Source organism: Pristiophorus japonicus, chromosome 5 (assembly GCF_044704955.1).
Source record: "Pristiophorus japonicus isolate sPriJap1 chromosome 5, sPriJap1.hap1, whole genome shotgun sequence".
NCBI lineage: Eukaryota > Metazoa > Chordata > Chondrichthyes > Pristiophoridae > Pristiophorus > Pristiophorus japonicus.
In genome coordinates, this window is record NC_091981.1 from 83612631 (window position 1) to 83637028 (window position 24398).

The 24398-nt window shown below is 43.7% G+C and overlaps 2 protein-coding genes and 1 pseudogene across 7 annotated transcripts in view; 2 read left to right on the plus strand and 1 right to left on the minus strand.

Annotated features, from left to right (window-relative positions):
• The window catches only part of mrpl36 (mitochondrial ribosomal protein L36), a 112870-nt gene that overhangs the window by 52078 nt on the left and 36394 nt on the right, over positions 1–24398 (minus strand). For 4 of the 5 annotated variants that reach the window (XM_070880764.1, XM_070880763.1, XM_070880760.1 and 1 more), the window contains one exon: positions 8129–8220. In XM_070880764.1, the coding sequence (XP_070736865.1) occupies positions 8129–8133 (5 nt within the window). In that variant the 5' untranslated portion in view covers positions 8134–8220. Of the gene's footprint in view, positions 1–8128; positions 8221–23315; positions 23398–24398 lie in introns of all 5 variants that reach the window. The other variant, XM_070880761.1, reaches the window with a different exon arrangement.
• ndufs6 (NADH:ubiquinone oxidoreductase subunit S6) overlaps positions 1–24398 on the plus strand; it is a 50090-nt gene that overhangs the window by 20925 nt on the left and 4767 nt on the right. Inside the window, exon 2 of one of the 2 annotated variants that reach the window (XM_070880765.1) lies at positions 11852–11905. The exons of the other annotated variant lie outside the window; for it this stretch is intronic. Coding sequence (XP_070736866.1) covers positions 11852–11905 — 54 coding nt within the window. The remainder of the gene's footprint in view (positions 1–11851; positions 11906–24398) is intronic. 2 annotated transcript variants of the gene reach the window in all.
• On the plus strand, positions 20916–21031 carry LOC139264885 (5S ribosomal RNA; annotated as a pseudogene).

The following is a 24398-nucleotide window of genomic DNA, read 5'->3' on the forward strand; positions in this document are numbered from 1 at the left end:
CCACTGGTTCCCCCTTCTAGTTACAACCTCAGAAACTCTAACCGATTTATCAAACATGATTTTCCTTTGATAAATCCATGTTGACTCTGCCCAATTTTACTATTATTTTCTAAGTGCCCTATTACCACATGTGGTCGAAAGCTCATTTCAAGATCAAATATGACACTAAGGTTGCGAACAGTGTGGTTGCGTACATGGACATGGAGATGGGGGTGAATGGCACAAGACAAATAGCTGCTGTAGGAGTGGATGCATGCAAGGGCATGTTGCATCCTGTAGTATACTTCTGGCTACTGGGACAGCTATCCGGTATCGGGCTAGTAGTGTAGCCCGTATTAAGCTGCAGTTTGAATTATTTTAATTTTGAGGATCCAATAACAGGAACTTGTATTTATATAATGCCTTTAACGTTGTAAAACATTCCAAGGCGCTTCACAGGAGCATTATCAAATATAATTTGACACTGCGCCACATAAGGAGATAATGGGACAGATGACCAAAAGCTTGGTCAAAGAGATAAGTGTTAAGGACCGTCTTAAAGGAGGAGAGTGAGAGACAGAGAGGTTTAGGGAGGGAATTCCAGAGTTTAGGACCAAGGTACCTGAAACCACAGCCGCCAGTGGTGGAGCGATTAAAATTGGGGATGCAGAAGAGGCCAGAATTGGAGAAGTGTGGATACCCCAGAGGGTTGTAGAACAGGAGGTTACAGAGATAAGGAAGGGTGAAGCCATGGATAAATATGAAAACTAGGATGAGAATTGTTAAACTGAGACCGTTGCCGCACAGGGAGTCAGTATAGGTCAGTATAAGCACAGGGCGATGCGTGAATGAGACTTGGTGCGAGTTAGGATACATGCAACAGAGTTTTGGGCGAGCTCAAATTTATGGAGGGTGGAAGATGGGAAGCGTTGGAATAGTCAAGTCTAGAGGTATCAAAGGCATGGATGAGGGTTTTAGTAGCGAATGAGCTGAGGCAGGGTTGGCCTCTAAGGTACACGGCCGCGCACCGATCTGTAAGCTCCTGTGCACTTCAATTCAAAGGCCCCACAACCCGCGCACAGTGAGCTGGAGTGGGGGGCCCAGTACACAATGGCCCAGTGAATCTTCACAAAGAGCCGTTGTGACCTCAGTCAAAGCCGGTCCGAATTGGAACGGTATTTGCTGAAATACGGAGACCTGGAACCCAGCAATTGTTTCATGATTCCATCAGTACTTTTTCTGTGGAGATGCGTATAGCCTGTTCCCATGGAGTGAGCGGTGGCTGCACTTTGAAACAACACAAGCTGTTGCAAGAGGCGTTGGTTGTGGTGGCAACACAAAACTTGGAGAATAGTCTCCGTAGAAATTACTGACTGGGAGGGGAGAGGTTTTACGTGGCTTTTGTTTTGTTGGCTGTCTGAGGAGATTCCTTAGATGGTACATCCCGACGCCTGCAAGCCGTTGATTCTGTATCATCTGGTGTTTAAAGTTGATAGCCTTATTCCCCCCCCGTGCCAAACTCCTCGCCAGAGGGGCCTTGCCTTCCTCGGGTCATCCAGACCCCAGGCATGGAAGTAGCATGCTGCGATGACGTGACCTAAGAAATCGCTCCTTAAAGCGGTGAGTGCAGGCGTAGTTCGTTGTTCCTATTGTATCTTTTTTAAAAATGGAGCGCAGAGTGATGGGAGAGTGGAGTAACTCGAGTTCTTTTGCAGATTCCGTTACCCTTCCTCCTCAGGCTGGCGGCAACACAATCTGGCAGTCCATCTGTGACAGTAATTCAAAGAAAAATTCTAAATCTTTTCCAGGGGGTTTCACTTCATTTCATTGACGCGAGTTCAAAGCTCTACACCTGGCAACTTAGAAGTAAAAGCAGCCGGATGCACAGGATTGATTTCTCTGATCGATTTGAACAGAAGCTTGATCCTCCTTTTATTCTCTTTCTCCCTCTTCCTTCATTTTTTCCCCTCTTCGCTCCTTCCTTTCTCCTCTCAACATTTAAGAACATAAGAACATAACGAAATAGGAGCAGGAGTAGGCCATACGGCCGCTCGAGCCTGTTCCGCCATTTAATACGATCATGGCTGATCCGATCATGGACTCGGGTCCACTTCCCTGCCTGCTCTCCATACCCCATTATTCCCTTATCGTTTAAGAAATTGTCTCTTTTTGCCTTATTTATTCAATGTCCCAGCTTCCACAGCTCTCTGAGGCAGCGAATTCCATAGATCCACAACCCTCAGAGAAGAAATTTCTCCTCATCTCAGTTTTAAATGGGCGGCCCCTTATTATTCTTTCTCTCTCCCTCTCTCCTCGTTCCTTCCTTCCCCGGTTCCTGGCCATCGGGAGCTATCTCCCCATTGGCCATGTTCTGGGTTTCACTGTGCTGTAGAGTTTGGTTCAAAATTGTGTTGAATGGTATTCCCAGTAAAAGGGGATTTCAGATTTGCACCTGGCGGGCGAGGCACTAGATAAAAGTGCCTTTCATTTGACTGCCCGTTTTCTGCTGTGTACCTCAGCGCACTGGGCTGCCAGGCTCAGAGTCACTTGTACCTCCTGCTGCCGCTTGATGTGTTATCACAACCACTATGACTTCTATGGCAGACTCTTCAGCTAGGAATTATTTGGCTTCAGTTTAGCTCAGACGGGAGTTGGCAGCAGACGTTAAACCTGAGTTATTTCATATAAAGTTTGCAGATATTAAATAGATTTTACACTCATTGATTGCCCCCATGTCCTTGAAATACATTGAAAGTGTGAACTAATATTCTTGGGACTGTACTATGTCAACACTTGAATTTGACATTTTATAGTTCCAATTGTGATTGTTTTCTTAAGAAAAGTTAAGTAAATATACCAGATTGTTTAATATTGTGCTAAAATTGGGTAAATAAACTTGAAATACACCCTTTGTTCAACCTGACATTTTTATCAGCAGATCGTTGGTATGAATATGATCTGTTGCATGTCACTTTGTGGCTCAATCACGTGAAGGAATGAGGCATAAATTGTGAAACATCATGCAAGTATTTCACACAGGACTTAACAATTTTAAAATTTGAACATAGCTGTTTATGCTCAATAGTATGATGTATAATTAGCAACACAGTTGTGAAGCACTTTTAAGGGAGGTGTGTGGGGGACCTGACCCATCCACCTCCATGGCACGAACCTGGTATTGCAGTACTTCCAGGAACGGTGCAGTGGCTCTAGGCCTTTTGGCTAAGAGCATTGGCGCAGAGTGATCCTTGAATGGGCCCAAGGTGACCTCTGGCGTTTGTGATTTGACAAAGAATTGGAACGATTGGCTACGAATTTCAAAAAAAAAAAATTTTTGTGCTGTGTCTCTTTTTTTAAATGACCATGTGTTTCCAAAGAAATGAATAATTGGAAACCGCCTCCATAGAATTCAGAAGACATCTCTTTGACTCCATAAACTTACCTAGTGGATTATTCCAAATGTGTTTACTAACAACTTTACATTTACATCCATGTGTTCTACTGCCCTGACAAGCTATGTTTTGGAATCAGCTTATCTATATCATATAATACTTTATAAACCTCAGTGAAGTTCTCTCAGCCACATTCTTTCTGATTCCATCCCTTCACATCCTGTATATTAAAATAAATGTTTTCTGTGATTTATGAAGGAAACCTGCAATTACTAATTTTCCAAGATAATTAAAGAGGACTGGGTGGGAGAGAGAGAGTGATACTTGATGCTTATCATATTTTCTAGAAATCTCTCCAAGCATTTCACACAAAATAGGTTACTGTGAAGTGTAGTGACCTGCTGTGTATTGAAACATTGCAGCTATTTTTCATATGGCAGGTTTTCACAAATACAATTGGATAAATAACCAATGAGTGTGTTTTATTGGTAGAAATGGTTGCGCTTGAGGAAGGAATGTTGTAAAAATGTTTGGTACTGATTCCAGATGAAGAAAAATGAATGTTCCATCTCCTCACTGAGAACATTCCTCCACCTCTTTTTTAAAAAAAAAGCAGGACATGGAAGACTTAAAACCTTCTTTGTCCTACTTTTCCAAATTGGTATATGTTTGTCTTCCCTGATTTATCTGGTGTAGGTGTATATCAATTGGCACTCTTGCTTTGAGAGGGAGGTACAGTCAAATCTCATCCAAACTGTTCTCTCAAACATCTTGTTTCAGCCAGCCATGACTTTGGCACAGGCTTGATTTGTGTTCATTTCTAGAGAGGAGCATTTAAAACATGATGAGATGAATTCCAAACAGAAATTCTGTTAAGTTGTGTTTCAGGCTGCTGGGACTTGTGAACTTAAACGTGGATTGCTGATATTTTAACAGTGTTCTCCAAAAATATATTACTTTAGGATAGGACCACACATTTCACCTCAGAAAAAGCTTAACAACATTTGTGATTCTGGAACTCTTGCATCGTATTACATATTATTTACAGCATAGAAACAGGCCATTTGGCCCAACAGCTCCTTGCTGGTGTTTATGCCCTACATGAGCCTCCTCACACCCTTCTTTATCTAACCCCATTAACCATTCCTTTCGCCCTGATAATGTTTATCAAGGTTCCCATTAAATGCATCTATGCTAGTCGCCTTAACTACTTATGGTGATGAGCTCCACATTCTAACCACTATCTGGGTAAAGAAGTTTCTCCGGAATACTCTATTGGATTTATTAGTGACTGTCTTGTATTAATGGCCCTTAGATCTGGTCTCCCCACAAGTAACAACATCATCTCTACTTCTACCCTATCAAACCCTTTCAGAAATTAAAGACTTCTATCAAGTCACCCCTCAACCTTCTCATTTCTAGAGAAAAGAACGCAGCCTGTTCAATCTTTCCTGCAAAACTATTTACTACAGGCATCTTCGCCTCTGAGTCAGAAGGTTGTGGGTTCAAGTCCCATTCCAGAGTCTTGAGCACAAAAATCTAGGCTGACACTCCAATGCAGTGCTGAGGGAGTGCTGCACTGTCAGAGGTGCCATCTTTCAGATGAGACATTAAAACCGAAGCCCTGCCTGCCCACTCAGGTGGACGTAAAATATCCTATGGCACTATTTTGAAGAAGAGCAAGAGAGTTATCCTCGGTGTCCTATCCAATATTTATCACTCAGTCAACATCACTGAACAGATTATCTGGTCATTATCACATTGCTGTTTGTGGGAGCTGACTCTTCGAGTTTCCTACATTGCAACAGTGAGTACACTTCAGAAGTATTTTGAAGTGTAGTCATTGGCTGTAAAGTGTTTTGAGATGTCCAGTGGTCATGAAAAGTGCTATATAAATACAAGTTTTTTTTTAAATTTGGGTATAACTTCTCAGTTCTGGTATTCTAGTAATAACCAGTTGGAATAGGTCCCACTGTTTGTAAGTTTTTCCATTAACACTTCAGCCCAGTTTACTGTGGTCAGTTTATTTAACATACCTTCAATGTTTTTGGGATTCCTGGGAAATTAAGTTTTGAGTTTAGCATTATTAGTAACTCCATGATGATGTGAATAACAACGTTTCCAAATTCCCATGATTTTTTATTTTTAGAATGAGGTTTGACTGCGTACTTTTATTTATAAACATGAGTACGTCTTAAGAATTGAAGTCGGTATTAAAATGGTAGAATTTGTAATTTTTTGAGCCATTAGTACATCATATAGTATATCCTATGTAAAATAGTGGTGATAGAATGAGATATAGTGAGATGCAGTCCCAATAGAAGTTTAATCCATGACAATGATACCTGATGTGAATGAAATCTACAGATTAAAAAATAAAAATCTGTATATGATGCACTGTACTATTACACCTAGCTAAGATTTGCTGGCCCATATTTTGTGGTAACGACGGCAAACTGTCAGTGTTCGCCGTCATTATCCCTCTGAAACTGACTATAACTTCAGAATTTAGCACATGCGCATCTAAATTCAAGAATCCTTAGGTTGTGGTGAGCCATTCACTGTTCCAACACAGACTGCACTTTGGTCCCGCCCCCCCCCACCTCCATAGCTGGTGAAGAAAACTTGAGTTTTTCAATGCTAATATTGCTGTTAAACACCCTATTAAAGCATGAGGGAGAAGCGAATAGAGGGTTATGCTGATTGATGAGAAAAAATGGGAGGAGGCTCGAGTGGAACATAAACGCCGACATGGATTGGTTGAGCCGAATGGTCTGTTTCGGTCCAAGTCAGCATGGATTTGTGAAAGGGAAATCGTGCTTGACAAATCTTCTAGAATTTTTTGAGGATGTAACTAGTAGCGTGGACAAGGGAGAACCAATGGATGTGGTGTATTTTGACTTTCAAAAGGCTTTTGACAAGGTCCCACACGACATTAGTGTGCAAAATTAAAGCACATGGTATTGGGGGTAATGTATTGACGTGGATAGTGAACTGGTTGACAGGAAGCAAAGAGTAGGAATAAACGGGTCCTTTTCAGAATGGCAGGCAGTGACTAGTGGGGTACCGCAAGGTACAGTGCTGGGCCTTCAGCTATTTACAATATACATTAATGATTTGGACGAAGGAATTGAATGTAATATATCCAAGTTTGCAGATGACACTAAGCTGGGTGGCAGTGTGAGCTGTGAGGAGGATGCTATGAGGCTGCAGGGTGACTTGGACAGGTTAGGTGAGTGGGCAAATGCATGGCAGATGCAGTATAATGTAGATAAATGTGAGGTTATCCACTTTCGTGGCAAAAACAGGGAGGTAGAATATTATCTGAATGGTGACAGATTAGGAAAAGGGGAGGTGCAACGAGACCTGGGTGTCATGGTACATCAGTCATTGAAAGTTGGCATGCAGACACAGCAGGCGGTGAAAAAGGCAAGTGGCATGTTGGCCTTCATAGCGAGAGGATTTGAGTATAGGAGCAGGGGGAGGGCTTACTGCAGTTGTACAGGGCCTTAGTGAGGCCACACCTTGAATATTGTGTACAGTTTTGGTCTCCTAATCTGAGGAAGGACATTCTTGCTATTGAGGGAGTGCAGCAAAGGTTCACCAGACTGATTCCCGGGATGGCAGGACTGACATATGAAGAAAGACTGGATCGACTAGGCTTATATTCACTGGAATTTAGAAGAATGAGTGGGGATCTCATATAAAATTCTGACGGGATTAGACAGGTTAGATGCAGGAAGAATGTTCCTGATGTTGGGGAAGTCCAGAACCAGGGCTCACAGTCTAAGGATAAGGGGTAAGCCATTTAGGACCGAGATTAGGAGAAACTTCTTCACTCAGAATTGTGAATCTGTGGAATTCTCTACCACAGAAAGTTGTTGAGGCCAGTTCGTTAGATATATTCAAAAGGGAGTTAGATGTGGCCCTTATCATGTTTCTTATGGCTAAAGGGATCAAGGGATATGGAGAGAAAGCAGGAATGGGGTACTGAAGTTGCATGATCAGCCACGATCATATTGAATGGTGGTGCAGGCTCAAAGGGCCGAATGGCCTTCTGCATCTATTTTCTATGTTTCTGTGCCGTACATCCTGTGTAATTAAATGTTAAGCCCCGTTGAAATAGGTATAACTGGGTTTTAACAGCATATTGTGACTGCTAAACAACTGTTGTGGTCCGGAAAACCTTTTTTTATTTGTGGAATGTCAAATTTCTTCATTACGTTAAAAAATTACAATCTTTGCAAAAAAAAAACAATTTTTAGTTTATATTTCAGTTTCTACTTTTTAAAAAAAAATGGTAGACAGTAAAATAAAAATTTGGACATACACATTAAAGTGCAGATAATCAGTGCAATTTTATTTCCTGGTTTGATGTCTGAGAGAGTTCTTCAATGTGACTGGCCGCTTAGACAGCTTAATGATGTCACTGCTGCACTATGCTAGGAATGTCCTATTCACATGCCACAATCAGTTACACATTGAGTAACCTAAAGGTTTCACCACAGAACTCCGAGATTTCTGTGGGAAAATTTCTTCCGAGTTCAGCGGTGATTGCCGTCGCATCGCTGCTGACCACAAATTAGGGGCCTTTACCAATACAAATAAAAAGCAAAAACTTACAAATGTCAAATCTAAATCAAAAACAGAGAATTCTATTTGCTGTGATTTTAAATTTCTGGTACTTTATCTTGCACCATTTCTTATTTTTATCAAAGCTATTTGATATACGAATACAATAACATTTTATTACCTACCTCATTTTCTGATGAAGGTTACATCTGAAAGATTGACTTGTCTGTTTTCTTCACAGATGCTGAAGGACCTGCTGAGTATTTTCCAGCATTTTCTGTCGAAGATTTAAATCATAATTGTAGATAGTATGAATCATAAATTGTAATTTGTTTGAATTATAGCTATTATACGAATCAAATTAACGTTATTGCATTCCCCCCAGAATTATGAGTTATACGTTAAATTTAATGAAAATTGACATAAATGAAATTTTGCACTTTATGTCCTACCTCCCCCTGGATCATCACCCCACCACCGAACATTGAGCCATCATTTCCAAGAGCGTCACTGACCTCAACTCCTCTGGACATCTTCACTGCACGGCCTCCAACCTCATAGTCCCCTAACCCTGCATAGTCCGCTTCTACCTCCTTTCCAAGATCCACAAACAGGACTGCCCTGATAGACCTATTGTTTCAGCTTGTTCTTGCCCCACTGATTCCTTCCGATCTCGGCTTTTTCCTCCACTTGTCCAATCTCTTCCCACCTACACCTGTGACTCTACCGATGCCCTCCACCACTTTAACAGTTTCCAGTTTTCTGGCCCTAACCGTCTCCTTTTCACCATGAACTTCCAATCCCTCCTTTTCTCCATCCCCCAACAGGACAGTCTAGAGCACTCCACTTCTTCCTTGAATGGAGGTCCAACCCAGATCCCATCCACCACCACTCTCCTCCGTCTGGCAGAACTTGTTCTCCACTTGAACAACAACATCCTCCAAATAAAAATTGTTTATGGAAACCTGTATAGGTCCCAGCTATGAATGCCTTTTCGTGGGATATGTGCCAGTCCTACTCGGGTCCCCTCCCTCACCTCTTTTTCCAATCATCATCATCATCATCATAGGCAGTCCCTCGGAATCGAGGAAGACTTGCTTCCACTCCTAAAGTGAGTTCTTTGGTGGCTGAACAGTCCAACACGAGAGCCACAGACCCCGTCATAGGTGGGACAGATATTCGTGGGGGTGGGGTGGGGGGGGTGGCGGTGGCACTGATTTACCACACGCTCCTTCCGCTGCCTGCGCCTGACCTCGTCAAGCTCGCAGCGTTGAGATTCGAAGAGCTCAACGCCTTCCTGGATGCACTTTCTCCACCTAGGGCGGTCTTCGGCCAGGGTCTTCCAGGTGTCAGTGGTGATGTCGCACTTCAGGGAGGCTTTGAGGGTGTCCTTGTAACGTTTCCACTGCCCACTTTTGGCTTTTTTGCCATGAAGGAGCTCCGCGTAGAGCAATTGCTTAGGGAGTCTCGTGTCTGGCATGCAAACTAAGTGGCCTGCTCAGCGAAGCTGATCGAGTGTGGTTAGTGCTTCAATGCTGGGGATGTTAGTCTGGGCGAGGACACTGATGTTGGTGCGTCTGTTTCCCAGGGGATTTGCAAGATCTGGCAGAGACATTGTTGGTGATATATCTCCAGCGACTTGATGTGTCGTCTGTATATCGACCATGCCTTTGATCCATACAGGAGGGCGGGTATTACTACAGCCCTATGGACCATAAGCTTGGTGGTAGGTTTGAGGGCCTGATCTTCGAACACTCTTTTCCTCAGGAGGCCGAAGGCTGCACTGGAGGCGATGTTGAATCTCCGCATCAATGTCTGCCTTTGTTGACAAGAGGCTCCCGAGGTATGGGAAGTGGTCCACGTTGTCGAGGGCCGCGCCGTGAATCTTGATGACTGGGGGGCGGTGCTGTGTGGCGAGGACAGGCCGGTGGAGGACCTTTGTCTTATGGATGTTAAGCGTGAGGCCCATGCTTTCATATGCCTCGGTGAATACATTGACTATATCCTGGAGTTCAGCCTCAGAATGTGTGCAGACTCGGGCATCATCCGCGTACTGCAGTTCAACAACAGAGGTTTGGGTGATCTTGGACCTGGTCTGGAGGTGGCATGGATTAAACAGCTTCCCACAGGTTCTGTAGTTTAGTTCCACTCCAATGGGGAGCTTGTTGACAGTGAGGTGGAGCATGGCAGTGAGGAAGATTGAGAAGAGGGTTGGAGCGATGACGCAGCCCTGTTTGAACCTGGTCCAGACGTGGAATGGGTCTGTAATGGATTTGCTGGTAAGGATCACGGCCTGCATGTTGTCGTGGAGCAGGCAAAGGATGTTGACAAACTTTTGGGGGCATCCAAAACAGAGGAGGATGCTCCATAAGCCCTCATGGTTGACAGTGTCAAAGGCCTTTGTAAGATCGAAAAAGGCCATGCCAAATCCTTGCATTTTACCTGCAGTTATCGTGCTGCAAAGATAATGTCTGTTGTTCCCTGTAGGGGATGAAATCCGCACTGTGACTCCGGAAGGAGTTCCTCGGCCAGAGAGATGTTTGAGGAGAACTCTAGCGACAACCTTCCCAGTGGTCGATAGCAGGGAGATTCTTCTGTAGTTGCTGCAGTCGGATTTGTTCCCCCTTTTAAAAATGGACACGATCACTGCATCTCTGACATCTCCCGGCATGCTCTCCTCCCTCCAAATGAGAGAGATGAGGTCATGTATCGGCGCCAACAGCGCCTTTCCGCCATATTTTAGCGCCTCAGCAGGAATTCCATCCACACCCGTAGCCTTGTTACTGAGCTGTTTTATGGCTTTGCCTACCTCATGCAGCGTTGGGGTTTCACTGAGGTGTGGTGGATTGCATGCTGCGGGATGGGGTTGAGAACAGGTCCCCTCCCTCACCTCCTTTTCCAATACATTGATGACTGTATCAGTATTGTTTCCTGCTCTCGTCCAGAACTGGAAAATGTAATCAACTTTGCTTTTAATTTTCACCCTTCCCTTGCCTTCACATGGTCATCTCCGACTCTTTCCCTTCTCGACTTTTCTGTGTCCATTTCTGGGGATAGACGACCGACCAATGTCCACGACACCCTGGTCCACTCCTCAATCAACCCCAACAACCCCTCCCCTTCCCATGCAAGTGCAGGAGATGCAACACCTGCCCTTTTACCTCTTCCCTTCCTACCATCTAGGCCCTAAACACTCCTTACAGTGAGTTACTTGGACGTCTTTCATTTAGTATGCTGTATTTGTTGCTCATGTATTTGTTGCGGTCTCCTCTACGTTGGGGAGATCAAAGCAGATTGGGTGACTGCTTTCTGGAACACCTCCGCTCAGTCTGCAAGCATGACCTCAAGCTTCCGGTCGCCTGTCATTTTCATCCTCTGCCTCACTCCCACTCTGACCTCTCTGTCCTCAATCTCCTACACTGTTCCAACAAAGCTCAACGTAAGCTTGAGGAACAGCACTTCATCTATCGATTAGGCACTTTACAGCCTTCCGGACTCAACATTGAGTTCGACAATTTCAGATCATAGCCTCTGCCCTCAATTTTTCAGACGGCAGCTATCGCTGATGTTTCTGTTATTCCCACTTACACCTGCTCTAGACTATCTTTTGTTTCTTTACTTGTCCCATTATGCTTTGCACCATCATCCCTTTTGTCATTTCATCTTTCCTGGCTTCCATCTTATCACAGACCTTCCCTTGTGTTCTTTCCTCCCCTCCCTACTTTCCCTATCCCTGCACTTGCTTAAAATCTGTTACATCTCTAACTTTTTCCTGTTCTGACAAAAGGTCATCAATCAGAAACATTAACTGTGTTTCTCTCTCCACAGATGCTGCTGAGTATTTCCAGCATTTTCTGTTTTTATTTTGTGTTTATAGTATTAAAAAAACGTTTTATTTTTTTCTTCAGGTTTTTGAAGAGGATGATTACAGACAAGTCAGATTTGTTGGGCGACAGAAAGAAGTAAGTTTTGAGGTTCTAGTGACATCTGACACATCCAGGGAGATTTCTGTCTCCCTGGTTCTGCATGTTTTTGGCTCACACAGTGCAATATGAAAAATAGTACTAATATTACAATAGTAAAGCCACCGAAACATCAGGAAAAGCTTTAGTACTAAAACACAATTTTAACAAAAATAAATGTAAACATTTAAATCTCCTTCCACTGCCATCTTTATTTTAATTGTATTATCCTACTTCCTTCTCTTTGTGCTATTTTATTTTTTTTAAACTTAAATTTCACTTTCTGTACTTAGCTGGGAGCATGCTTAGAAAAATAGTTTAAGTTATTATAAACTGGCTTTAACAGCTGATCTTTCAGCTGATTAATTTGGCCACATGATGCAATTTTATGCATTACAAACGGGAGGAAGGCTATGAAATGAATATACTTATCGGCAACCCCTGAAACCTGACCATGCTAGATAATTAAATTTATCTTCTAATGCTTGAAGAATTAAGATAAATGTTAGAATACAACTAAGTAGCACGGTCATCTTTTTAATGTTTAAGAATTACTATATGATGCACTAACATAATTTGGTCTTGTATGAGTTCTGCTATTCATCTTTTAATTTTTTTATTTTACATTTTTAAAACAGCAATTGCAATGAAAAATATTGATTATGTAAAAATTATTTGTTAACTAGGAGGTTATTTTGCTCACCTTGTTAATTATGCAGAAAGTTGAAATGCCACTGGTTGTGTGGTAACATCACTCGAGGAATATTAATTACACAGTCTTATCTTGTACTAGACAAAATGCTTATCTCCCAAAATTCTTGAGGAAGGAGTGCAGTTATGAAGTTGTTACTGAAATCTATTGATGGAAAATTCATTTTTGTCTTGTCCCTGGCTCATTGTGCAGCAAGACTGTTTTCCATTTCTGAACATTATTTCCTCACCACTGCTGAAACTCTAATCTATGTCTCCATCAACTTGAAGATCAATTTCTCAAATGCTTTCCTTGCAAGCCTCCTTGATGTGACTTTTCAAGAACTTCAGCTAATCCAGAACTCTGCTGCCCAAGTTATCTCCCACAAGAAGTCTTGCATTTCCATCACCCCTGCCCCTGACCAGCTTGATTGATTCCCTGTGCCTACTGAATCAATTTTAAGATCCTCTTCCTCATTATCCAATTCCTTCAAGACTTTGTTTTACCCTTCCTGTGTGATCTTCGTAACCACATCTTGCAAGCCACACCTTCTGTTCCTCTGACTATGGGCGACTGCTAGTTCCCCACTGCCTCTCCCCCAAACTGCTTTGCCTTGCTACATTTCTTCTTGCCTTTAAAAGTCTGGGCCGATTCATTTCCTCCTTTCCTACATGGTGATCACCTTTCCTCTTGTAAAGTGCTGTGACATATTCTTTTGTGGTAGGAGCACTATTTGCATAATTTTTGCTGCTGTTTCTTGGTTTTCTCATTTTTAATTATCTTCAAATATCTACAAATAATGGATGAAAGTAACATTCAAACATCATTTTGCAATACCAAGACTGTTGTACTCAGACATTCTTCATAAAATGATTAAGAAAGGGAAGATAGACTATGAAAGTAAACTAGCACAAAATATAAAAATAGATACCAAGAGTTTCTATAGGTATATAAAAAGGAAAAGAGTGGCTAAAGTAAATGTTGGTCCCTTAGTGGACGAGACCGGGGAATTAGTAATGGGCAACATGGAGATGGCAGAAACTCTGAACAAATAATTTGTATCAGTCTTCTTCTTCTTCATCATCATCATCATCATCATCATCATCATCATCATCATAGGCAGTCCCTCGGAATCGAGGAAGACTTGCTTCCACTCTTAGCATGAGTTCTTAGGTGGCTGTACAGTCCAATACGAGAACCACAGTCTCTGTCACAGGTCGTACAGATAGTCGTTGAGGGAAAGGGTAGGCAGGGAGCCTGGTTTGCCGCACGCTCCTTCCGCTGCCTGCGCTTGATTTCTGCATGCTCTTGGCGATGATACTCGAGGAGCTCAGCGCCCTCCCAAATGCACTTCCTCCACTTCGGGAGGTCTATGGCCAAGGACTCTGAGGTGTCAGTGGAGATGTAGCACTTTATCAGGAAGGCTTTGAGGGTATCCTTGTAACGTTCCCTCTGCCCGCCTTTGGCTTGTTTGCCGTGGACGAGTTCATAGAGTGCTTGCTTTGGGAATCTCGTGTCTGGCTTGCGGACTGAGACCTGCCCAGTAGAGCTGATCAAGTCTGGTCAGTGCTTCAATGCTGGGGATGTTGGCCTGGACGAGGACGCAAATGTTTGTGCGTCTGTCCTCCCAGGGGATTTGCAGTCTTTACTGTAGAGGACACTAACCATATCCCAACAGTGGATAGTCGAGGGCTATAGTGGGGAGGAACTTAACACAATCACAATCACTAAGGAGGTGGTACGCAGTAAGATAATGGGACTTAAGGCAGATAAATCTCCTGGACCCGATAGCTTGCATCCTAGGGTCTTAAGAGAAGTAGCATCAGGGATTATGGATGCATTAGCTGTAATTTACCAAAATTCCCTTGATTCTGGGGAGGTCCCAGCAGATTGGAAAACTGCAAATGTAACGCCCCTATTTAAAAAAGGAGGCAGACAAAAAGCAGGAAACTAGACCAGTTAGCCTAACATTTGTGGCTGGGAAAATGTTGGAGTCCATTATAAAAGAAGCAGTAGCAGGACATTTCGAAAAGCAACATTCGGTCAGGCAGAGTCTGCATGGATTTATGAAGGGGAAGTCATGTTTGACAAATTTGCTGGAATTCTTTGAAGATGTAACGAACAGGGTGTATAGAGGGGAATCAGTGGATGTGGTGTATTTGGACTTCCAGAAGGCATTTGAAAAAGTGCGACATAAAAGGTTACTACACAAGATAAAAGTTCACGGGGTTGGGGGTAATATATTAACATGAATAGAGGATTGGTTAACTAACAGAAAACAGAGAGTCGTGATAAATGGTTAATTCTCTGGTTGGCAACCAGTAACTAGTGGGGTGCCGCAGGGATCAGTGCTGGGACCCCAACTATTTACAATCTATATTAACGACTTGGAAGAAGGAACCGAGTGTAACGTAGCCAAGTTTGCTGACGATACAAAGATGGGAGGAAAAGCAATGTGTGAGGAGGACCCACAAAATCTGCAAAAGGACATAGACAGGCTAAGTGAGTGGGCAAAAATTTGGCAGATGGAGTATAATTTTGTGAGGTCATGCACTCTGGCAGAAAAAAATCAAAGAGTAAGTTATTTAAATGGAGAAAGATTGCAAACTGCTGCAGTACAGCGGGACCTGGGGGTACTTGTGCATGAAACACAACGATAGTATGCAGGTACAGCAAGTGATCAGGAAGGCCAATGGAATCTTGGCCTTTATTGCAAAGGGGATGGAGTATAAAAGCAGGGAAGTCTTGGTACAGCTATACAGGGTATTGGTGAGGCCACATCTGGAATACTGCGTGCAGTTTTGGTTTCCATATTTACAAAAGGATATACTTGCTTTGGAGGCAGTTCAGAGAAGGTTCACTAGGTTGATTTCTGGAGATGAGGGGGTTGACTTATGAGGAAAGGTTGAGTAGGTTGGGCCTCTACTCATTGGAATTCAGAAGAATGAGAGGTGATCTCATCGAAACGTCTAAGATTATGAGGGGGTTTGACAAGGTGGATGCAGAGAGGATGTTTCCACTGATGGGGAGACTAGAACTAGAGGGCATTATTTTTAGAATAAGGGGCCATCCATTTAAAACTGAGATGAGGAGAAATTTCTTCTGAGGGTTGTAAATCTGTGGAATTCGCTGCCTCAGAGAGCTGTGGAAGCTGGGACATTGAATAAATTTAAGACAGAAATGGACAGTTTCTTAAACGATAAGGTGATAAGGGGTTATGAGGAGCGGGCAGGGAAGTGGAGCTGAGTCCATGATCAGATCAGATCTTATTGCATGGTGGAGCAGGCTCGAGGGGCCGTATGGCCTACTCCTGTTCCTATTTCTTATGTTCTTATAATGGCAATGGTCAGGTGAAAGAGTTGAGCCTCTCTTTCAATATTGTTAATTACTTGTCTCAGCTGTATGGGGTTTTTTCAGTTGTCTGTAGCATAGTAATTCCATCTTTAAAAAAGGGGACAAGTCCGACTGCGGCAACTACAGAGGAATCTCCCTGTTGTCGGCCACTGGGAAAATCATCCTAGAATCCTCCTCAACCGTCTTCTCCCTGTGGCTGAGAAGCTCTTCCCGGAGTCACAGTGCAGATTCCGTCCACTACGGGGTAAAACGGACATGATCTTTACGGCGCGTTAACTGCGAGAGAAATGCAGAGAACAGCACCAACCCTTGTACATGGCCTCCTTTGACCTTGTAAAGGCCTTTGACACAGTTAACCGTGAGGGACTATGGAGCATCCTCCTCCGTTTCGGCTGTCCCCAAAAGTTTGTCGCCATCCTCTGCCTGCTCCATGACGACATGCAAGCCGTGTTCCAGACCAACGGATCCACCACAGTCCCAATCTACATCTGGACTGGGGTCAAGCAGGGCTGTCATCGCACCAACCCTCTTCTCAATCTTCCTCGCTGCAATGCTCCACCTCACGCTCAACAAGCTCCCCGCTGGAGTGGAACTAAACTATAGAACCAGTGGGAACCTGTTCAACCTTCGTCGCCTCCAGGCTAGATCCAAATCTGTCTGTAAAAGTGGAGGGCAGAGAAACCCAAGGCAAAAATCAAAAAAGGGCCACATTACAGCAAAAGTCTAAAGGGACAAAGTATGTTAAAAAGACAAGCCTGAAGGCTTTGTGCCTCAATGCGAGGAGTATTCGTAATAAGGTGGATGAATTAACTGCGCAGGCAGCTATTAACGAATATGATATAATTGGGATTACGGAGACATGGTTCCAGGGTGACCAAGGCTGGGAACTCAACATTCAGGGGTATTCAACATTCAGGAAGGATAGACAGAAAAGGAGGTGTGGTAGTGTTGCTAGTTAGAGAAGAAATTAATGCAATAGTAAGGAAGGACATTAGCTTGGATGATGTGGAATCTGTATGGGTAGAACTGCGGAATACCAAAGGGCAGAAAACGCTAGTGGGAGTTGTGTACAGACCACCAAACAGTAGCAGTGACGTTGGGGACAGCATCAAACAAGAAATTATGGATGCGTGCAATAAAGGTACAACAGTTATCATGGGCGACTTTAATCTACATATAGATTGGGCTAACCAAACTGGTAGCAGTACGGTGGAAGAGGATTTCCTGGAGTGTATTAGGGATGGTTTTCGAGACCAATATGTCAAGGAACCAACTAGAGGGCTGGCCATCCTCGACTGGGTGATGTGTAAGGAGAAAGGACTAATTAGCAATCTTGTTGTGCGAGGCCCCTTGGGGAAGAGTGACCATAATATGGTAGAATTATTTATTAAGATGGAGAGTGACATAGTTAATTCAGAGACTAGGGTCCTGAACTTAAAGAAAGGTAACTTCTATGGTATGAGATGTGAATTCGATAGAATAGACTGGCAAATGATACTTAAAGGGTTGACGAGTGACAGGCAATGGCAAACATTTAAAGAGCACATGAATGAACTTCAACAATTGTACATCCCTGTCTGCCCTAAAAATAAAACTGGGAAGGTGGCTCAACCGTGGCTAACAAGGGAAATTAGGGATCGTGTTAAATCCAAGGAAGGGGCATATAAATTGGCCAGAAAAAGCACCAAATCTGAGGACTGGGAGAAATTTAGAATTCAGCAGAGGGGGAACAAAGGATTTAATTAGGAGGGGGAAAATAGAGTATGAGAGGAAGCTTGCTGTGAACATAAAAACAGACTGCAAAAGCTTCTATAGATATGTGAAGAGAAAAAGATTAGTGAAGACAAACGTAGGTTCCTTGCAGTCAGAATCAGGTGAATTTATAATGGGGAACAAAGAAATGGCAGACCGATTGAACAAATACTTTGGTTCTGTCTTCACGAAGGAAGACACAAATAACGTTCCAGAAATACTGGGGGACTGAGTGTCTAGTGAGAAGGAGGAACTGAAGGAAATCCTTATTAGTCAGGAAATTGCGTTAGGGAAATTGATAGGTTTGAAGGCCGATAAATCCACAGGGCCTGATGGTCTGCAAGCCAGAGTACTTGAAGAAGTGGCCCTAGAAATAGTGGATGCATTGGTGATCATTTTCCAACAGTCTATCGACTCTGGATCAGTTCCTATGGACTAGAGGATAGCTAATGTAACACCACTTTTTTAAAAAGGGAGAAAATGGAGAATTATAGACCGGTTAGCCTGACATCAGTAGTGGGGAAAATGTTGGAATCAATTATTAAAGATGAAATAACAGCGCATGTAAAAAGCAGTGACAGGATTGGTCCAAGTCAGCATGGATTTATGAAAGGGGAATCGTGCTTGACAAATCTTCTAGAATTTTTTGAGGATGTAACTAGTAGCGTGGACACGGGAGAACCAGTGGATGTGGTGTATTTGGACTTTGAAATGGCTTTTGACAAGGTCCCACACAAGAGATTGGTGTGCAAAATTGAAGCACATGGTATGGAGGTAATGTATTGACATGGATAGAGAACTGCTTGGCAGAGAGTCGGGATAAACAGGTCCTTTTCAGAATGGCAGGCAGTGACTAGTGGGGTGCCGCAGGGCTCAGTGCTGGGGCCCAGCTATTTACAATACACATCAATGATTTAGATGAAGGAATTGAAAGTAATATCTCCCAAGTTTGCAGATGACACTAAGCTGGGTGGCGGTGTGAGCTGTGAGGAGGATGCTAAGAGGCTGCAGGGTGACTTGGACAGGTTAGGTGAGTGAGCAAATGCATGGCAGATGCAGTATAATGTGGATAAATGTGAGGTTAACCACTTTGGTGGCAAAAACACGAAGGCAGAATATTATCTGAATGGTGGCAGATTAGGACAAGGAGAGGTGCAACAAGACCTGGGTGTCATGGTACATCATTCATTGAAGGTTGGCATGCAGGTGCAGCAGGCAGTGAAGAAGGCAAATGGCATGTTGGCCTTCATAGCTAGGGGATTTGAGTATAAGAGCAGGGAGGTCTTAGTGCAGTTGTACAGGGCCTTGGTGAGGCCTCAATTGGAATATTGTGTTCAGTTTTGGTCTCCTAATCTGAGGAAGGACGTTCTTGCTATTGAGGGAATGCAGCGAAGGTTCACCAAACTGATTCCCAGGATGGCAGGACTGACATATGAGGAGAGACTGGATCGACTGGGCCTGTATTCACTGGAGTTTAGAAGAATATGAGGGGATCTCAAAGAAACATAAAATTCTGACGGGACTGGACAGATTAGATGCAGGAAGAATGTTCCCGATGTTGGAGGAGTCCAGAACCAGGGGTCACAGTCGAAGGATAAAGGGTAAGCCATTTAGGACCGAGATGAGGAGAAACTTCTTCACTCAGAATTGTTAACCTGTGGAATTCTCTTCCGCAGAGTTGTTGTTGATGCCGGTTTGTTAGGTATATTCAAGAGGGAGTTGGATATGGCCCTTACTGCAAAAGGGATCAAAGGGTATGGAGAGAAAGCAGGAAAGGGGTACTGAGGTGAATGAACATTTTGCGCATAGCTGATAGAGTCGTCCGGAATTATTGTCCGAAAACCGGATATTTTTGAGGCTAAACCCGGCACTGATTCGGTCAAGGATTCCGGATTTCAGACAAGAAAATCAAGTTGGAAATCCAGAATCCTCGACTGAATATGTGCTGGATTTCGGGCTTTGCCGGATTTCAGATGTCACCGCTCAAAACCCGGTACGGATTCAATCGAGGATTCTGGATTTCAGGCTGTTGATTTTCTTGTCTGAAATCCAGGAAAACCCAAAAACTGGAACGGATTCAGTCCTGAGTATTCCGGATTTCGGACGTTGTACCTGTAGTACAAATATTACAAGTAGGTGATGCTGTTTTTACAATTTAATGCTGTTATTCTTGGTTAGATTGAATGGGAAAAGGAGTCAAGTGGCATGCTGAACATCGTTTTGGTGATCGGAACCCAATTTCACCTGAGCAAATATTTCTACTCATTGATTGGATGGGGAGGGTTTCAAGTGTGTTCGATATTCCACCTCAGAATTTTTCTGCAGTGGGGGGGCGGGGGGTGTGCAGCAGTTCTTTTCCGGAACCATTCAGGCCCTCAAAACTTCTGGCGATTGCATGTGTGCAATTAAACGTGGAAATCAGAAAGTTGCTGTTTGAGTTGCCTTGCTCCATCTGAAGTGTCACTATAACATTATCTTGCTGAGAGATTTGGCATTGAAATACGAAGAACATCAGAACATAAGAATTAGGAACAGGAGTAGGCCATCTAGCCCCTCGAGCCTGCTCCGCCATTCAACAAGATCATGGCTGATCTGGCCGTGGACTCAGCTCCACTTACCCGCCCGCTCCCCAAAACCCTTAATTCCCTTATTGGTTAAAAATCTTATCGATTTGTGATTTGAATACATTCAATGAGCTAGCCTCAACTGCTTCCTTGGACAGAGAATTCCACAGATTCACAACCCTCTGGGAGAAGAAATTCCTTCTCAACTCGGTTTTAAATTGCCTCCCCCGTATTTTGAGGCTGTGCCCCCTAGTTCTAGTCTCCCTGACCAGTGGAAACAACCTCTCTGCCTCTATCTTGTCTATCCCTTTCATTATTTTAAATGTTTCTATAAGATCACCCCTCATCCTTCTGAACTCCAACGAGTAAAGACCCAATCTACTCAATCTATCATCATAAGGTAACCCCCTCATCTCCGGAATCAGCCGAGTGAATCGTCTCTGTACCCCCTCCAAAGCTAGTATATCCTTCCTTAATTAAGGTGACCAAAACTGCACACAGTACTCCAGGTGCGGCATCACCAATACCCTGTAGCAGGACCTCCCTGTTTTGTACTCCATCCCTCTCGCAATGAAGGCCAACATTCCATTCGCCTTCCTGATTACCTGCTGCACCTGCAAACTAACTTTTTGGGATTCATGCACAAGGAGCAAACCACACTAGTCTGAAAACGCCTGATCTCGTCTGATCTTGGAAGCTAAGCAGAGTCAGGCCTGGTTAGTACTTGGATGGGAGACTGCCTGGGAATACCAGGTGCAGTAGGCTTTGGCCTTGTAAATGTCTGGTGTGTCACCCAGGTAGGGTGGCACGGTTTAATGTCTTTATCCAAAAAGAGTTTCATGCACAAGGACCCCCAGGTCCCTCTGCACCGCAGCATGTTGTAATTTCTCCCCATTCAAATAATATTCCCTTTTACTGTTTTTTTTTCCCAAGGTGGATGACCTCACATTTTCCGACATTGTATTCCATCTGCCAAACCTTAACCCATTCGCTTAACCTATCTAAATCTCTTTGCAGCCTCTCTGTCCTCTAAACAACCCGCTTTCCCACTAATCTTTGTGTCATTTGCAAATGTTGTTACACTACACTCTGTCCCCTCTTCCAGGTCATCTATGTATATTGTGAACAGTTGTGGTCCCAGCACCGATCACTGTGGCACACCGCTAACCACCGATTTCCAACCCGAAAAGGACCCATTTAACCCGACTCTCTGCTTTCTGTTAGCCAGCCAATTCTCGATCCATGCTAATATATTTCCTCTGACTCCGCGTACCTTTATCTTCTGCAGTAACCTATTGTGTGGCACCTTATCGAATGCCTTTTGGAAATCTAAATACACCACATCCATCGGTACACCTCTATCCTCCATGCTCGTTATATCCTCAAAGAATTCTAGTAAATTAGTTAAACATGATTTCCCTTTCATGAATCCATGTTGCGGCTGCTCGATTGCGCTATTCCTTTCTAGATGTGCCGCTATTTCTTCCTTAATGATAGCTTCAAGCATTTTCCCCACTACAGATGTTAAACTAATCGGCCTATAGTTACCTGCCTTTTGTCTGCCCCCTTTTTTTAAACAGAGGCGTTACATTAGCTGCTTTCCAATGCGCTGGTACCTCCCCAGAGTCCAGAGAATTTTGGTAGATTATAACGAATGCATCTGCTATAACTTCTGCCATCTTTTTTAATACCCTGGGATGCATTTCATCAGGACCAGCGGACTTGTCTACCTTGAGTCCCATTAGCCTGTCCAGCACTACCCCCCAATGATATTGATTGTCTCAAGGTTCTCCCTTCCCACATTCCCGTGACCAGCAATTTTTGGCATGGTTTTTGTGTCTTCCACTGTGAAGACTGAAGCAAAATAATTGTTTACGGTCTCAGCCATTTCCACATTTCCCATTATTAAATCCCCTTTCTCATCTTCTAAGGGACCAACATTTACTTTAGTCACTCTCTTCCGTTTTATATATCGGTAAAAGCTTTTACTATCTGTTTTTATGTTTTGCGCAAATTTACTTTCGTAATCTATCTTTCCTTTATTGCTTTCTTAGTCATTCTTTGCTGTCATTTTAAATTTTCCCAATCTTCTAGTTTCCCACTAATCTTGGCCACCTTATACGCATTGGTTTTTAATTTGATACTCTCCTTTATTTCCTTGGTTATCCATGGCTGGTTATCCCTTCTCTTACCACCCTTTTTCACTGGGATATATTTTTGTTGAGCACTATGAAAGAGCTAAAGAGCTCCTTAAAAGTCCTCCACTGTTCCTCAATTGTGCTACTGTTTAGTCTGTGTTCCCAGTCTACTTTAGCCAACTCTGCCCTCATCCCACTGTAGTCCCCTTTGTTTAAGCATAGTATGCTCGTTTGAGACACTACTTCCTCACCCTCAATCTGTATTACAAATTCAACCATACTGTGATCACTCATTCCGAGAGGATCGTTTATTATTCCTGACTCATTACACAGGACCAGATCTAAGATAGCTTGCTCCCTTGTAGGTTCTGTAACATACTGTTCTCAGAAACAATCCCGTATGCATTCTATCAATTCCTCCTGCAGGCTACCCCGTGCGATTTGATTTGACCAATCGATATGTAGGTTAAAATCCCCCATGATTGCTGCCGTTCCTTTTTCACATGACTCCATTATTCCCTTGATAATTGTCCGCCCCACTGTGAAGTTATTATTTGGGGGCCTAAAAACTACGCCCACCAGTGACTTTTTCCCCTTACTATCTGGCTGGTGATTGGTGAGTAGTTTTTCTTTTTTCTCTTCGATAACAGTGAGTAAACTTTAGCATTATTGCCAATTTAAGTGTATCTTAGGGTTAAGTCATGGCAGGAGAGCTCGGTCACGTGATATGCTCCTCCTGTGGGAACTCGGGGACACTTCCGGTGTCCCTGACGACTACGTGTGCGGGAAGTGTATCTGCCTCCAGCTCCTGACGGTCCGCGTTGCGGAATTGGAGCTGAGGGTGGATTCACTCTGGTGCATGCACGATGCTGAGAATGATGTGAATAGCATATTTAGTGAGTTGGTCTTACCGCAGGTGAAGGGTCCACAGTCAGATAGGGAATGGAAGACTAGCAGTGCAAGGTAGTGCAGGGGTCCCCTGCTGTCATCCCCCTGCAAAACAGATACACCACTTTGAGTACTGTTGAAGGGAATGACTCATCAGGGGAGGGCAGCAGCAGCCAAGTTCATGGCACCGTGGCTGGCTCTGCTGCACAGAAGGGCAGGAAAAAGAGTGGGAGAGCGATAGTGATAGGGGATTCAATAGTAAGGGGAATAGATAGGCGTTTTTGCGGCCGCAACCGAGACTCCAGGATGGTATGTTGCCTCCCTGGTGCAAGGATCACGGATATCTCGGAGCGGGTGCAGGACATTCTGAAAAAGGAGGGTGAACAGCCAGTTGTCGTGGTGCACATTGGTACCAACGATATAGGTAAAAAAAGGGATGAGGTCCTACGAGACGAATTTAAGGAGCTAGGAGCTAAATTAAAACATTGGACCTCAAAAGTAGTAATCTCTGGATTGCTACCAGTGCCACGAGCTAGTCAGAGTAGGAATTGCAGGATAGCTCAGATGAATACGTGGCTTGAGCAGTGGTGCAGCAGGGAGGGATTCAAATTACTGGGGCATTGGAACCGGTTCTGGGGGAGATGGGACCAGTACAAACCGGACGGTCTGCACCTGCACAGGCTGGAACCAATGTCCTCGGGGGAGTGTTTTCTAGTGCTGTTGGGGAGGAGTTAAACTAATGTGGCAGGAGGATGGGAACCAATGCAGGGAGACAGAGGGAAACAAAATAGAGACAAAAGCAAAAGACAGAAAGGAAATGAGTAAAAGTGGAGGGCAGAGAAACCTAAGGCAAAAGGCAAAAAACAAAAAGGTCCACTTTACAGCAAAATTCTAAAGGGTCAACGTGTAATAAAAAGGCAAGCATGAAAGCTCGGTGCCTCAATGCAAGGAGTATTCGGATCCCAGGAGAGGGCTCTGAGCTAGTTAGAGTGGGTGAGAGCGCAGATGAACAGGACCCCAAGAAAGAATGCAAAAGGCAGGAGGCAACAGAGCAGAGTAGCACTTGGGGTAAGTGTAAACCACAAGGTGATAGGAAGGGAAATATG